At 38.3% G+C, this 14248-nt stretch overlaps 1 protein-coding gene and 1 pseudogene across 1 annotated transcript in view; both read left to right on the top strand.

Moving 5' to 3' along the window:
- GMCL1 (germ cell-less 1, spermatogenesis associated) overlaps positions 1 to 12784 on the top strand; it is a 41869-nt gene extending 29085 nt beyond the window's left edge. The window contains exons 12-14 of the mRNA XM_010979884.3: positions 3475 to 3620; positions 6634 to 6721; positions 11062 to 12784. Of these exons, the coding sequence (XP_010978186.2) occupies positions 3475 to 3620; positions 6634 to 6721; positions 11062 to 11190 (363 nt within the window). The 3' untranslated portion in view covers positions 11191 to 12784. The remainder of the gene's footprint in view (positions 1 to 3474; positions 3621 to 6633; positions 6722 to 11061) is intronic.
- On the top strand, positions 3627 to 11110 carry LOC116157514 (large ribosomal subunit protein mL50-like; annotated as a pseudogene).
- Positions 12785 to 14248: the final 1464 nt, after the last annotated feature.

Here is a 14248-nt window from a genome sequence, read left to right as displayed (position 1 = left end):
ACTTAATTGTAATTTTCATCTTAAAAAAGAAATTGAGCCTCATTTAGATAACAATTTTGGTTATTTTTCTTCAATTTTTCCTTATTTTACTTTAATTTTAAAAAGATTATTTTGTTTGCGTTAAGAGTTGTGATAAATGTTCAGAGTATGGAAAGGGGATCGTATTTCCTTTATTCCTCAGTCCTCGTTGCTGCTTCCAGACCTCGTTCCACTGTCACCCCTAGCTGAGTTACAGCTCCTTTGAAGCACGTGCTTCTGCAGCACCACTCTCCGCTCCTACTGCGGCCACCACGCACGGGGCTCACTGGCTTGCCTTGTCAGTTCTTGCCTCGTCACTCTTGTTGATTTTTAGTACCTGTTCCCTGACCTGCCTTCCCTCAGTGGTCTTGTGCTCCACCCCGCCTCAGGTCCCCATTTCCTGTGAGCATATCCTCAGTTTTTGTATTACTAATTAAGATACCCCTTCAAAATCTCCATTTCAAGCAGCCATTTGCAGACTCTACCTCCTGTTATCTTTCCAGCACTCTCCCTCTGGTGCCTGGACCCCCCACACACAACTTTTAACCCCCACTGGCACGTACAGTACATTGTTCTTACTGTCTTGTCCCCATCACCCTCTCGCCACATCCTTGCTTCTTTCTTTACTTAACTGATGCTTTATGTTCCATCTTAAGATTGGTCCCTGGCTCATACTTTAAACTTCTCTTTTTCACTCTGTCACATCCACCTGGCCGAACCCCAGTTCTTGTTAGATTCCACCTTCCTGTGTGCTCCCTGCCTGCTTCTGTACAAATGAATGTGACTAAGGAACACCTTACATCCCGCCGAAGGTTTCACTTGAGTGTCTGTAACTGTAAACCTCAGGCAGCTCTTGGCTGCTGCGTGGTGGTCCTCCTACCTTTCTCCTGTGAGTTTATCCTCCCGCTCTCAGAGTAACTCTCATACCGTCTCAGAGGGGCAGTGCTACCACCCTTATTCTTGTCCAGTGGCCTTGCTTCTTTCACAAAATAAAAGCAAAAGGAAGAGACTCTGTACATCCTGTTACCAGTGCTGCTCCCCGTCCGCCTGCATCTCCAGCTGTGCGCTGTGCGCCGTGCTTTCCCTCTCCTTAGGCTGGGGGAGCTGTCTGCTGCTTTCCTCATCCGTCCCCTCCTCTGGTGGTGGACTCCCTCCCTTCTCACTGTTCAGAGGTTTGCTCCTACAGTCATCACCTCCCTCCCCTGCACCATCAGTTCCTCTCTTCTGTACCATACTCATTTAGCATATAAATGCCAGAGCATCACCCATCTTAAACCGTACCCTGACCCCACGGTCCCCTCTAGCTTCCACTCCATTTCTCTGCACCTGTTTTAAGCAAAACTCATTGAAAAAAAAGCTGCTTGTATCCACTTCAATTCATTTACTCCAGTAAACTCAAGTGACAGTGCCATGCCGTCCCCAGGGATTCCTACATTACCAAATCAAGTAGCTTTTAGTCTTCTGAAAGCTCTTGGCAGCATGACCCACCTGTTCACTTACTCCTTCTAGGAGATTTTCTCCATTTGGCTTCCAGGACAGCATACTGTGCTGGTTTTTTCCTCCTTCATTGGCTGCTCCTTCTAAGTGTTGGCTGGATCCTTCTCCTCTCTTCTCAACACATGTTGTTGTGACTGGAGGTTCAGTACCGGGCCGTCTTCCCTGTCTGTGCTGTGTGTGCTCACGCCTCAGTGCTCTCAGCCTGTCCTGTGACTGCACACTGAGCCCTGACGCCTGTCTCCAGCTGCTCACTTGACGTCTTTTTTAGAACCCTAATAGCATTTCGTATCTGAAGGTCCTAGCTGAACTCTTTCGATTTTCATTCCCAAACTCTTCCTTTACAAGTATTCTCCAGCCCATAAATAGCCCCTGTGTTCATCATTTGCATAAGCTCCAAACTTAGAATTCTTCTTCTTTTCATTCCGTATCTGGTGTCCATAAGAAATTCCTTGTAATATGTATCTTTGAGAGACATTCTTAGCATATCTACCTGTACAACCCAAGTCCCAGCCACCCTTCTCTCCGGCTGGACTGTTGTAGCTTCATAATTGTGCTATTTTCCCTCTTGTTCTCACACATTCTGTTTTCCATACAACAGCCAAAGTCATCTTGTAAAAATACAAATTAGACCATTTTACCTCCTTGCCTGAAATTTTCCGTTAGCCTCTTACCACACTTAGAAGAAGGCCAAACTCTTCCTTACCATGGACTCCTAGGCCCTACATCTTCTGGCCCCTGACTGACTCTCTGAACTCATCTCCAGCTTCTTTGCCCCCCTCAGTTACTGCCCTAGCCACACAGCCCATTCTGCTGTTCCTCAGACAGACCAAGCACGTTTTGACCTTCAGAGCTTTGTACTCGCTGTTCTCTTTGTCAGTCACTCTTACCCTGCTAGCTACCTGGTCCATGCCATAACTGTCTCAGGACCCTGCTCACCTAGCATCTCTTCAGAGAGATGTTCACTGACCAGCAGTCTCCCCAGCTGCCAGCACCTGCCACCCTGTCACTCTCTCGGCATTCTATTCTGTCCTCTTCACTTTCATTCCATTCTGTGTGCATTGTTCGTCTCCTTCACACAAACATACACACACTAAAATATACATTTACTAGGGCAGAAACCGATTTACTGCTATTTCTTCAATGCCTAGAGCACTACCTGGCACAAAATATGTGCTCAGTAAGTATCAGTGAACTATTGAATTAGTGGTCTAATTCAGAGGGTCAACCAAACACTTGAAGCCCTACCTTTATTTCATTATACCACTCCGCCGCACCTCGTAGTCTCCCATGAACTGTTAGATCCTACTAAACAAACTTGTGAACCTCATGGTGTTTAAAATAACTCAGTTGTGTATCTGTCAGTTAGTTAAGGTATTTTAAAAATTCAGTTTAAACTAAAAAAAGAAACAGTTCATCCATTTCTCCCACTCCCCTCATCTCTGGCAGCCACCAAATGTTGTCTGTATCTGTGAGCTTAGGGGCTTTTTTAAATACATACTTTTTTAGATTTTACACATAAAAGAGATCGCACAAGGTATCACTTAAAGTAGTTCAGCGTATTTTTAAAGCAGGATAAGTTTTAATGGATTCTTACTGCCTCTGTCTAGACTACTAGTCCGCAGAGCTACACCTACTTAGAGATGCAGTGGAAAGCCACACTGGTTCTGATAAAATCACAGTGTGGCGAGTTAATGAAACAGATCGTGAAGAGACAATATTAGGAAAGTACCTTAAGGAATAATGACTGCTTTTGCTGGCCTTGATACATACCATGTCTGTGTAGTAACCTTGTGTGTGTATCACAGATACATCCTGTGTAAGCCTTAAGGCACTGACAAAAAGGAGGGACCCATGAGAGAAATATTTGAAGTGGGCTAGAAAAAAAAGGCATTTTCAACTTTTTGTTTTGGACTTGGTAGTATGATAACCTGAAGTAAATCTTTCTTCTTTGTATTTTAGTACTGCTGGCGGTGGACAGGTTTTAACTTCGGCTTTGATCTGCTTGTAACTTACACCAATCGATACATCATTTTCAAGCGCAATACCCTGAATCAGCCGTGCAGTGGGTCTGTCAGCTTACAGCCTCGAAGGAGCATAGCATTTAGGTAGGGTGAGATCTTCCCACCCTCCTCTTCCTCACTCCAGAAGAACTATAAGAAATGAATTAAAACCGTAAATTACACCAACGATAGTAGAACTTTGGTAAGATACAAGTGACATGAACGTGCAAGGAGATGATAAGGCTCTACCCCTACGAAATGCATTAACTGTAAGTGCATCAAAACTCAGACCTGGAGCTCATGTGGCAGGAAGAAAGGGTAGGCTGCGGCATGAATGATACAGGATTGATGCTGTTCCTAGCAAATAAAAGGTCCAAACTGGATATACAACATGGTGTTTTTATAAGAAAACATGTCTGGTGTTATCCTGAATTTTTTATAGGATTCCATACGTCCACCTTTGCCTAACAATTGAACTGGCAATGTTTTTCTGGAGAGGATGGTGACAAATTGGAAAATAGCTTAATGAACAGATTATTTAAAAGGCGTACATTTATATTTACCTTATACCTTATACAAAAATTAAGTTAAAATGGATCAAAGACCTAAACATAAGAGCTAAAACCGTAAAATAATTCTTGGAAGAAAACATAAGAGAAAAACTTAGTAACATTGGATTTGACAGTGATGTCTTCAATGTGATACCAAAGCACAGGCACCACCAACAGCAAAAAGATAAATTGAACTTAGTCGCAATTAAAAACTAGTGTGTCACTCAGAGATGGCGGCGCTCAGGTTGTCCGGCGTTACCAGAAGAGGCCTCACCTGGATAGTCCTGGGGCGCCACGCAGAGAATTTTGGTCTCAATTCAGAAAAGAGAAACAGCCAGTGGTCGCTGAGACAGTAGAAGAGGTGAAGAAAGAACTTATCCTGGTGTGTCCACCCTTACGAAGCAGAACATACATACCATCTGAAGATCTCCGGAGTCGTTTGGAATCTCATGTCAAAGAAGTTTTTGGCTCATCTGTTCCCTGCAGTTGGCAGGACATCTCCCTGGAAGATGTTCTTCTGAAGTTCAGTTTCTTGGCACTTGTGGCCGATGACTCCGGGCTTCACCTGATGTGCAGAGTCAGAGATGTTCTTCATTTCTATTACGTGCCTGTTCAGGATAGATCTAAATTTGATGAACTTATTGCCAGTAATCTGCCTCCCAATTTAAAAATCACTTGGGGCTACGGAGTAGTTCAGAAGAGGAGCAAACACATTGGAATCATTTTTTTCCCCTGAAAAGGGAGCTGTTTATCAGACTTTTTGATACTTTTGCATGTGAAATGCTGTCAGAACTGTTCTTTAAACCCACCTTTTTTGTGGAAGAATGTATTCTCTCTCTTTTTTTTTATCATCATGAATTGAAAAATAACAGGATTTTCTCTTTTCACATTTGCTGAAACTTTTTCTTTTTTTAGTGGAACCAGATCATTAATAATTTATGGAAATACTCTTTTCTGGAAGACACCATAATTAACTTGGGTTTAAGATATAAGGCTGTTAACATGTTCAGATGTGGGTTTTATTCTTTTTTTTTTTACATTGAAGTATTGTCAGTTTGCGATGTGTCAGTTTCTGGTGTACAGCACAATGCTCGAGTCACACATGGATATGCATATATTCGTTTTCATATTCTTTTTCACCATAAGCTACTACAAGATGTTGAGTATGTTTCCCTGTGCTGTACAGTAAGAAATGGGCTGTATATCTGGCTCCGTCTTGTCTGGTTGTGGGAATTTGGGCAAGTTACTAAGAACCTCTAATCCTCAGTTTCTTCATCGATTAAATAATAGTGTAGTGATACTACTTCGTAAGGTTACTGTGAGAATTAAAGGAGACAGTAGAAGCCAGCAGCTTATTAGAGTTAACTGGAAACACTCAACATTCAATAAATCTGAGCAATTATTATTTAAAAAAAAAAAAACTAGTGCATCAAAGGACACTCAACAAAGTGAAAAGGCAACACGTGGAGTGGAAAAAAATATTTGCTAACCATATATCTGATAAGGAGTTAATATCCAGAATATATAGAAAACTCCTAAAAGTCCACCACAAAAAAAAATCTGATTCCAAAAATGGGCAGAGGACTTAAATAAACACTAATCATTAGGGAAATGGAAGTCGGAACCACCTCACACCCATTAAGATGGCTAATATCATAAACAAAACAAAAATGTTGGTGAAATCGTGGAGAAACTGAACCCTTGTGTATTGCTAGTAGGATTGTAAAATGGTGCATACTTTATGGGAAATGGTGTGGCATTTCCTCAAAAAATTAAACAATTAATTACCATATAACCCAGCAATTCCTCTTCTGGGTATTTGCCCAAAAGAATTGAAAGCAGGGACTCAAACAGATATTTGTACACATAGCAGCAGCATTCACTATAGCTGAAAGGTGGAAGCAACCCGAGTGTCGACAGATGAACAGATAAACAACATGTGATGTATATACCTGTGATGGAATTATTATTCAGCCTTAAAATGAAAGGAAATTCTGACACATGTTACAACATGAGCCTTGAAGACATTATGCTAACTGAAATAAGCCAGTTAACAGAAGAACAAATACTATATGATTCCACTCACATGAGGTACCTAGGCTAGGCAAGTTTATAGAGACAGACAGTAGGATGGTGACTGTCAGAGTCTGAGGTAAGTGGAAATGGGGAATTCTTGTTTACTTGGTACAGAATATCAGCTGAGGAAGAAGAAAAGGTTCTGGAGATGGATGGATGGTGGTAATGACTACTGAACAATGTGAAATGTGTTTAATGCCAAGACCTGTACACTTAAAAACGGTAAAAATGGTATATTTTATGTATATTTTACCACAATAAAAGCATATTTATAAATTATTTTTTATATCTGAGATATGTATAATAGCACAAGCTTGTAGATCTGCATGGAATCAGTATATAGTTTGAAAAGACTTTTTAAAGTCTTATCAAGTAAGAGACTTACAGAGACTATAGAGGGGAAAGTAAATGTTAAAGTGAGGTGGGGCTTATTTAAATGAATCTGGTTTAAAAATCATGTGTTTCTTTCCTTTGTGTGTGTTTTACTGTAGATTGCGTTTGGCCTCTTTTGATAGCAGCGGGAAACTGATATGCAGCAGGACAACTGGCTACCAAATCCTGACGCTCGAAAAGGACCAGGTGTGTTTGGTGACTGTTCTGTTCATTTTTTCATCATCATATTTGCCTTTTGAATCTTCTTTTGAAAATTCTTAAGTAGTAGTAACATTTCATTTAAAGATTGGTTTGAAAGTGTTTTGAAGGTTACGATGCAAGTACCGTGTTCACTTTGGCATAATTTACCCCCATCTTACCAGAAGTATAACTAAGACAGGAAAAAGGAAACACAATTTGATTTGAGGGGCAGGGAAAAGCTGACAATAGGGAAATAATTGTCCATCCTGAGCATGATCTTCAGAAAGTTCTGAATCTTAATTTTTTATCCACTGTGTTCATGAATGTATTTGTCTACACATTAATAGCAGATGCCTTAAAGACAGTCCAGTATGTCTCCATAGCTCCTGGATATTAAGAGATATTATCCTCGTGCACAATAGGTTTCCAAAACGACAAACATCTGTAATGTTGCCAAAATTATCTCTAAAGCTATTTATTTCTTCTTGTATCACATATGCACGTAGAAGTTTCAGAATGTCGTGATGAGAAAGTAAACCTTTTTCAAAAAGTAAAATGAGAGCTGTCAAAATACTGAGGGAGTTTATTTCTATTAAAACTAACCAGCATTCCAAAGGACATACTGTTTTAATAAAGGGTTCAGAGCCTAAAGGTCACACAGATTGTGAGAAGTAAAGTGGTTTTCCTCAAACTGAAGAGACTCTCATAGAACATCAGAATTTAACATTGCAAGGAACCCTGGACGTGATGGTTCTAACATCACCTACCCTGTATGAGAAGCCCTTTAACAGCGTTCTTACGGAGGGTCCTCCAGCCATTGTTGGATCTCTAGTGACAGAGAGCTGACTCTCACGTGGTGGGCAGTATGTGAGAAGGTAGATACATAATAGGAAGATCCAAATCCACCTCCATTAGAATTCTCTGTTGGTCCCTGTCACACCCTCTGGACCCACATGGACAATGTCTGTCTTTACCTTCCACATGGAACTTCACTGAAAAATATCGTCATGGCTCAGAGCAGCCAGAGACTTAATTAAAAAGCACCAGGCCAAGATGGTAGTTGCTTTCCAAGTGTTCCTTGATTTGTTCACTTAACACCTGTGTGCCTGCTGCGTGCTAGGTTGTATGCTAGGAGTGGAGGAGATAGAAAGGGGCTTATGTTGTACAGCTAAGTAGTTGAGAGAGATGAGCTCAGAGAGTTTGTGGTATCGAGGGAGAAGTCTCTGACCTTTACTGTGGGGCTGGGGGAAGAGGAGAAGGGAAGACAGATCAGGGAAAACCTCTTCTCCTAGACAAGTTGAAAAGTGAATGGATACCTGAACCAGGCCTCGAATGATGAGTAAGGCAGCCAAGGAGCACATAGGTCATTCAAAGAACTGAGGTTTGGAAGAGGAACAGTTCAGTAGGGGTAGAGCCTGGGCAGGGCGGGCTGGGGATGGAGTTCTTCCTGAGATCTGTAGAGAGCTGTGGAAGGATTTTAGTGGAGGGGTTGTATATGTGTGTTTTACGTAAGTTATAGATGTTTATTGTAGAAAAAATAGAAAACAGAAATAAGCAGGGGAAGAAAGTCATACATAATCCACTGAGAGGTGGCACCACTGACATTTTTTCTTCACATGTATCTTTTTTTTCCAAAGTTGTATCTTACTGTTAACCATTTTGTAACCTGCTTTTTTTCCACTTTGTTGTATATAACTTTTCTTGTCAGTAAATATTTATCCACAACATCATTTTTGTTACTGCATAATAGTCACTTTAGATATACCATAATTTAAATAATTCTTGTTTTAAAGATGAATTCTAAGAAGTGAAATTCTTGTCAGATGGTGTATACATTTTCTAATGGCCAAATTGCCCTCCAGAAATAACTGTCCAAACTTACACTCCCTCCTGTAGTGCAGGAGAATATATGCAGCCTAGTGTATTATTGTTCTTTCTAATCCTTCTCCTAATATAATAAGTGGAAACAAATCATTTGTTCTGATTTTCATTTGTTTGGTTTCTGATACAGCTGGGTTTTTTATATACTTAGTGAACATACTGTGAAAATTGACCATTCATAATTGTTTCTTTTTTTAATTAAGGTATTTATGTTTTCTTGTTAATTTTAACAGCTTTTATATAAAGAATGATAACACTTATAATATGATCTACTTTCCCATTTTTGTCATTTGTCTTTCAACCTTCATGAAACAATCTGTGCCTTTAATGATTTCTTATTTTGATGTGATATTAGAGCCTTCTGCCTGGGGTTATATAGTTATCTGGGGGGTTTCTATTCTTTTTTTTTTTTTTTTTAAATACAATTGGGTTCCATCCTGTGCTCACTGCCATCTTATCGCCCTCTCCACTTCCGGTACTGGCCCAACCATAATAAATGCCGGTGGATACATCAGCTGGAAGATTATCTACTACTTGTTCAGGAAAGTTAGCTGTAGGGATGCCCAGCTGTTTGGGGTGTGGGCTGTGGCCTCGTCTGGGCATTGGGCAGAGCCGCTGTCAAGGCGGTACCTGGACAAGCCCAACATAATGTATTTTATGTTCCGCCGGGACCTGCAGGGTGACGCCGACAACACGCCCTGGCGAGACCCTCACACCACCGACCCAACGGAAGGTGCCAGGCGAGTGAGGCTGCGTCTCGGCCTTTTTTACTCCTTTCATTCAATTTTTTCATTGGAGTATTTTGATGATACATTTGAAGTGTATCATCAGTATATTTGAAATGCCATTTTTATCATATACTAAGTTCTTATATACTTGGTTTCATTTCTGAGATTCCTATTGTGTTACTAATTTTATTGTGGAGACAACAATACTTTGTTTTAGTTAGACTTGCTTTAAAAAGGATTTTAATACCAGTAATGCAAGTTCACCTTCATTCCCCTCTTTTCAGAAATCCTGGGGCTCTTTGTGCATGATTACTGTTCTCTATGGGGTGTCGAATCATTTTGTTGAGTTTCCTCTCAAAAAATCCTTTGAGAGTTTTGATTTATATTGTTAAATATATAAATATGTTGTGGGAAATTGGTATCTTCCCTTCTAGAATGTGGTATTGTCTACATTTAATTAGGTCTTGTGTCTCTCTAAAATTTAGGTCCCCCCTCTATATTATTCCTATGTGTTTCCTGGAAGTATAGTGCTAAGTGTTTTGTATTTTAATTGCTAATATAAAATGAATCTTTTTAATAATAATTTTTGGTGACACATAGGAAAGCTAGCGATCTTTCTGTTTACTTTAGAACTGTCCCTCTCACAGGGCTATGCTAACTAGATTTGCTTTATAGAAGGATGTCTCAGAGATGTGTGAGGATTATAGACATGATAATGGCAGGAAGACAAGGTAGAGGGTGCTGTTATAATCCAGGTCAGAAGCTGTGTCCAGTTGAGCCTCCATCAGTCACTCAAATGTCCCAGTTTTAGTCTCTTCATTGCAGGAAAGCATGCTTCAGTAAAAAATGTAAAGCTCTAGATTGAAAGAGCATTTAAAAGTTTATTCTCCAAAATGTATAACAGTGAAACTAATGTATATTATTTCAGAGAATGTATCCAACTATTTAAAAAGTAGGAGTTCTCATTTCAGTGCTGTTGCTTATTCTCTGAGGATTTATTCTGTTCACCAAATGCTGTTGGTAAAGGGTTCCAAACAGAGAGCTGTAGCATGAGTGAGTGATGGTTCCATTTGCAGCTCCCAGGTGTAGTATCAACTCCCATCTCTGTGGGATTCCAAGGCACTCTCATGTATATTGATGTAACTGAACTGAAATTGATTTTACATAATAATGTGTTTTATGTTCCAAGAGACAAATAGCATGTTTGCATTAGATCCAGTGGGAAATCTTAGACCAGAGTGGGAACCATGATAATAATAACTTCCCACCTTCATCCCAAGGATGTGCTATTACATAAAGACCATCAGACATTGAAGCCAAATGAGAAGTGTGTACTTCTGGACTGTGTCTACTCATAAAATATGTAGGTACTTGATAGAATAGAATTTTTTCAATAATGAAAATAACTAGCATTATTGATTACTTAGCATATAGCTGGCTTTGCTGAGTCCTCTATGTGCTTTGTCTCATTCGATGCTCAGTATAATTCTATGAGGTAGATACTCTTACTGGCCCCATTTACAGCGAGGAAGCTGCAGTTGATAAGGTCAGTGACTTGCCCAGGGTCACACAGACAACAGGTGGGAGTTATGAGATTTGAGCAGTGATTCTCAGACACCAGATGCAAGCTTTTAACCACCATACTAACTTGCAGTTCACTCAATTCAACCATTTGTTTCTGTGTTTAATTTTCTATAATATTACCATTATCATTAAAGCTACAAATTTGTCTTATAGGAACAAGTAGTGATGAACTTGGACAGCAGGCTTCTGATCTTCCCTTTATATATTTGCTGTAACTTCCTGTATATATCTCCAGAAAAAAGAGCTGAAAATAATCATCATCCGGAAAATCCAGAAAACTGAGGATCTCATCAGCTTGAAACAGTAGCACTTTGAAAGCTTTTTTGGCCAGCTTTAATTTAATGACCCTAAGGATTTCACATCTAAGGTGACTAACAATGTCAAAGGCCTTATGAACTGTACAGATAATACAGAAGACTCTTCTTATCCTCATTACATTTCTATGCATCTATGGAAAAACATTTTAAAGCCAAGAAAATATCTGTCAAACCATTTCTGTTATAAAAATGTCGACTCATGCTTTTAATTCAGCATCAGTAGAAAATTGCTGTAGGTAAATCTCACATTTCTCTGTGACCAAATATGAGTTTAATTCTTAGCTTGAACTTTGATCCTACCTAATGTTGGTGAACCTCCGTTATCCGTCTGTAAGTTTTATTTTTATTTGGCTAAAAGAATGCTAAACAAATCATTTGAATGGCCAATCATAAATGCTCTTTCATTGGTGCGTTTAAAGCTTTTAATTTTTTAGCTACTCTTTATGATTCCTCCTCCTAGTCAAAAATGTTTTTAATCATTAAATTTTTTTTCATGGTTTTGAAGACTCAGCTGAAGAACGTTTTATTTAACTTAAGCGTTTTCATGCTATTTTATTTTGCTTTTTATTTAGCTTTCCTAGGATTTTAACAACAACAAAGTCAGCTTCAGACATTCAAATAAACTTGAATAGGGGAGAAAATCATTTGGACTTTGAGGCTATTGCTAGGCCTTACATGGTCTTTTTGACATTCTGTACAACTTTATTATTAGGTCATAGATTATTTATGTACCAAATATTACACTTTAAACATTATTATATTCTATGATCTTTATAATTATTTATGTTCAAATTTTGGTTGGGAATCTTATTTCCTACTTAAGCTCAGGACTTTATAACCTCTGAATTGAGTGCCTTTGAGTTACACATGCTGATAGAAATTTCATAGTAAATGTAAATAAGGTTGGAGGATATCATACAGAAGCTGACAATAAAGCATTAATGTACAAATAGAATTATTTTTGTCAAAAATGAGATGTACATTTGTCATGATTTATGTATGTTGGCTTCTTGTGTTTACTGCTGTTTTGAAAATAGCCATGCTCATCGTCTTCCCAGAGTGAGTACTTTTTGTGATTAATATATATTTTTAGTATGTTTATGAAGTGGGAATTACTTTTATGTATCTGTACAAATAATAAATATCCATTTGGAAGAAGAATAAATGAGCTATATAAAATGAACCAAAAAAAAAAAAAAAACTTAGTTGAAACCAGAATTTTTTTCAAGTTGGATTTTCTCCAATTAGATTTAACTTTTAGAATTTATTGCTAGTTTTTCTTTCCTAGTGATATGTCCACAGATTCATAAATCACTCTTTTCAAAATTCATCTTCATGGTGAATTTGAAGGCAGCTTTTAAAGGCCTCCCCCATATTCACTCCTAGGACTGTAGTTTAAATGTTTTTAATACAATAATTTGCTGTATCAATAGGCTGCATTTCTTGTTTTTGTATTTGGCTATAATTATATCTCTTTTCCATGAGATGCTTTTGTTTTTTTCCCATCTTACAACATCAGAGGTTCCTTACCTTTACATATTAAAGAATATAAGTACCAATCTTAAATTGAATTATTTGAATAACTGAATTTTTACATATCTTGGAAGTAAAGATAAAGTTTGAGTTTATTAGTGAGTAAAATTGATTATTTCATTTCACTCATATGAATTAATCACATTGGAATTACACACGCATGGTTCCTGTCCATTGGTTCTTTCCTGGCCAAATTGCGTGTCATTCACAAACAAATTAATTTACTTCTTCAGTCACAAGTAGGTTGTGTTCTCATTTGAGAAATTGGTCATTGTCAGCTGGTACTTTACATTGATAGTAAAGATCTGCTTTTGTTTTCTTACCAAATACTTTAATGTTTGCATACTTTTCTTTTTAATTGGAATATTTTCAATAAAATATTAAAAGTGCAGCTGAAGTATATAAAAACTGTTATATGAAAGCTTTTGTGTTTGTCAGCTTCTGCCTTCTTTTTTTAAGTCTTTTTTTAAGCTGCAAGAGCTAGAAAACAGTATTTACCCACTAATAATTACTTTTATTTGGCTATCAGTAAAGAGAAGGTCCTTAAGAGAAAATGTTCTAGAGTTCCATGCTAAATTATTAAAGAGGGATATGAGTGTACCTTTCCTTGAGGGGAGGGCAGTAATTAAGTTTATTTAATTTTTTTAAAATGGAGGTACTGGGGATTGAACCAGGACCTTGTGCATGCTAAGCATGTGCCCTACCCCTGAGCTATACCCTCCCTCCCACTTTTTTTTTTTTTTTAAATAGATTTGGCTTGGAATTTAGCAAGGTAGGCAAAACTAAATGAACAATGGTAGTCACTCACTTTCTTACCAAGTGTTTCGCAGCCAACACTTTTATCACATTTCAAGTCTTTCAGTAGGCTTGATTGCCACCATTAGTGAACAATTTTCAACATCAAATGCAAAAATAGGGTTACCAAGAGTCATTGTGGCTATCTAAATTTAATTAAAATTAAATAAAATTTAAAATTTACTTCCTCAAACACACTAGATACATTGTAAGTGTTTAACCACATGTAGCCAGTGACTACTGTATTGGGCAGTGCACATATAGAATATTTCAATCATTGCAAAATTCTATCAGAGTTGATCTAGAATATTAGACTGTTAACATTGAAACTATGTCAGAAGTTATATTCCCTTAAAGATGAACCCATGTGAGCCAGGGGTGCAAGAGACGATAGATAACTTGCCAGTCACCTGAAATGATACGTTGAATCATAATTTCAAATGATATGTTGAATGTGGACCTAAGCCACATGACTAAATTAAAAAACAGAGGTCATAGGACAGTTTCCTCCCAACCACAGAGATTCTTCCCAAGGTCCTTGTACAGGCATAAAAAAGCAAAACAGACAAACAAACAAAAACTTCAAACATCATCAGCAACTGTTACCTAGTGGTCAGACTACTTCAAGGGGGGGAATAAATGACTCAACACACGCATCCATTTGTAGTGATAAAGTAGGATACTTTTGTAAAGGC

This window comes from Camelus dromedarius, chromosome 15, assembly GCF_036321535.1.
Source record: "Camelus dromedarius isolate mCamDro1 chromosome 15, mCamDro1.pat, whole genome shotgun sequence".
NCBI classification, from domain to species: Eukaryota; Metazoa; Chordata; class Mammalia; order Artiodactyla; family Camelidae; genus Camelus; species Camelus dromedarius.
The sequence above is the reverse complement of the archived record's forward strand: the minus strand, read 5'-3'. Positions and strand labels throughout refer to the sequence as shown.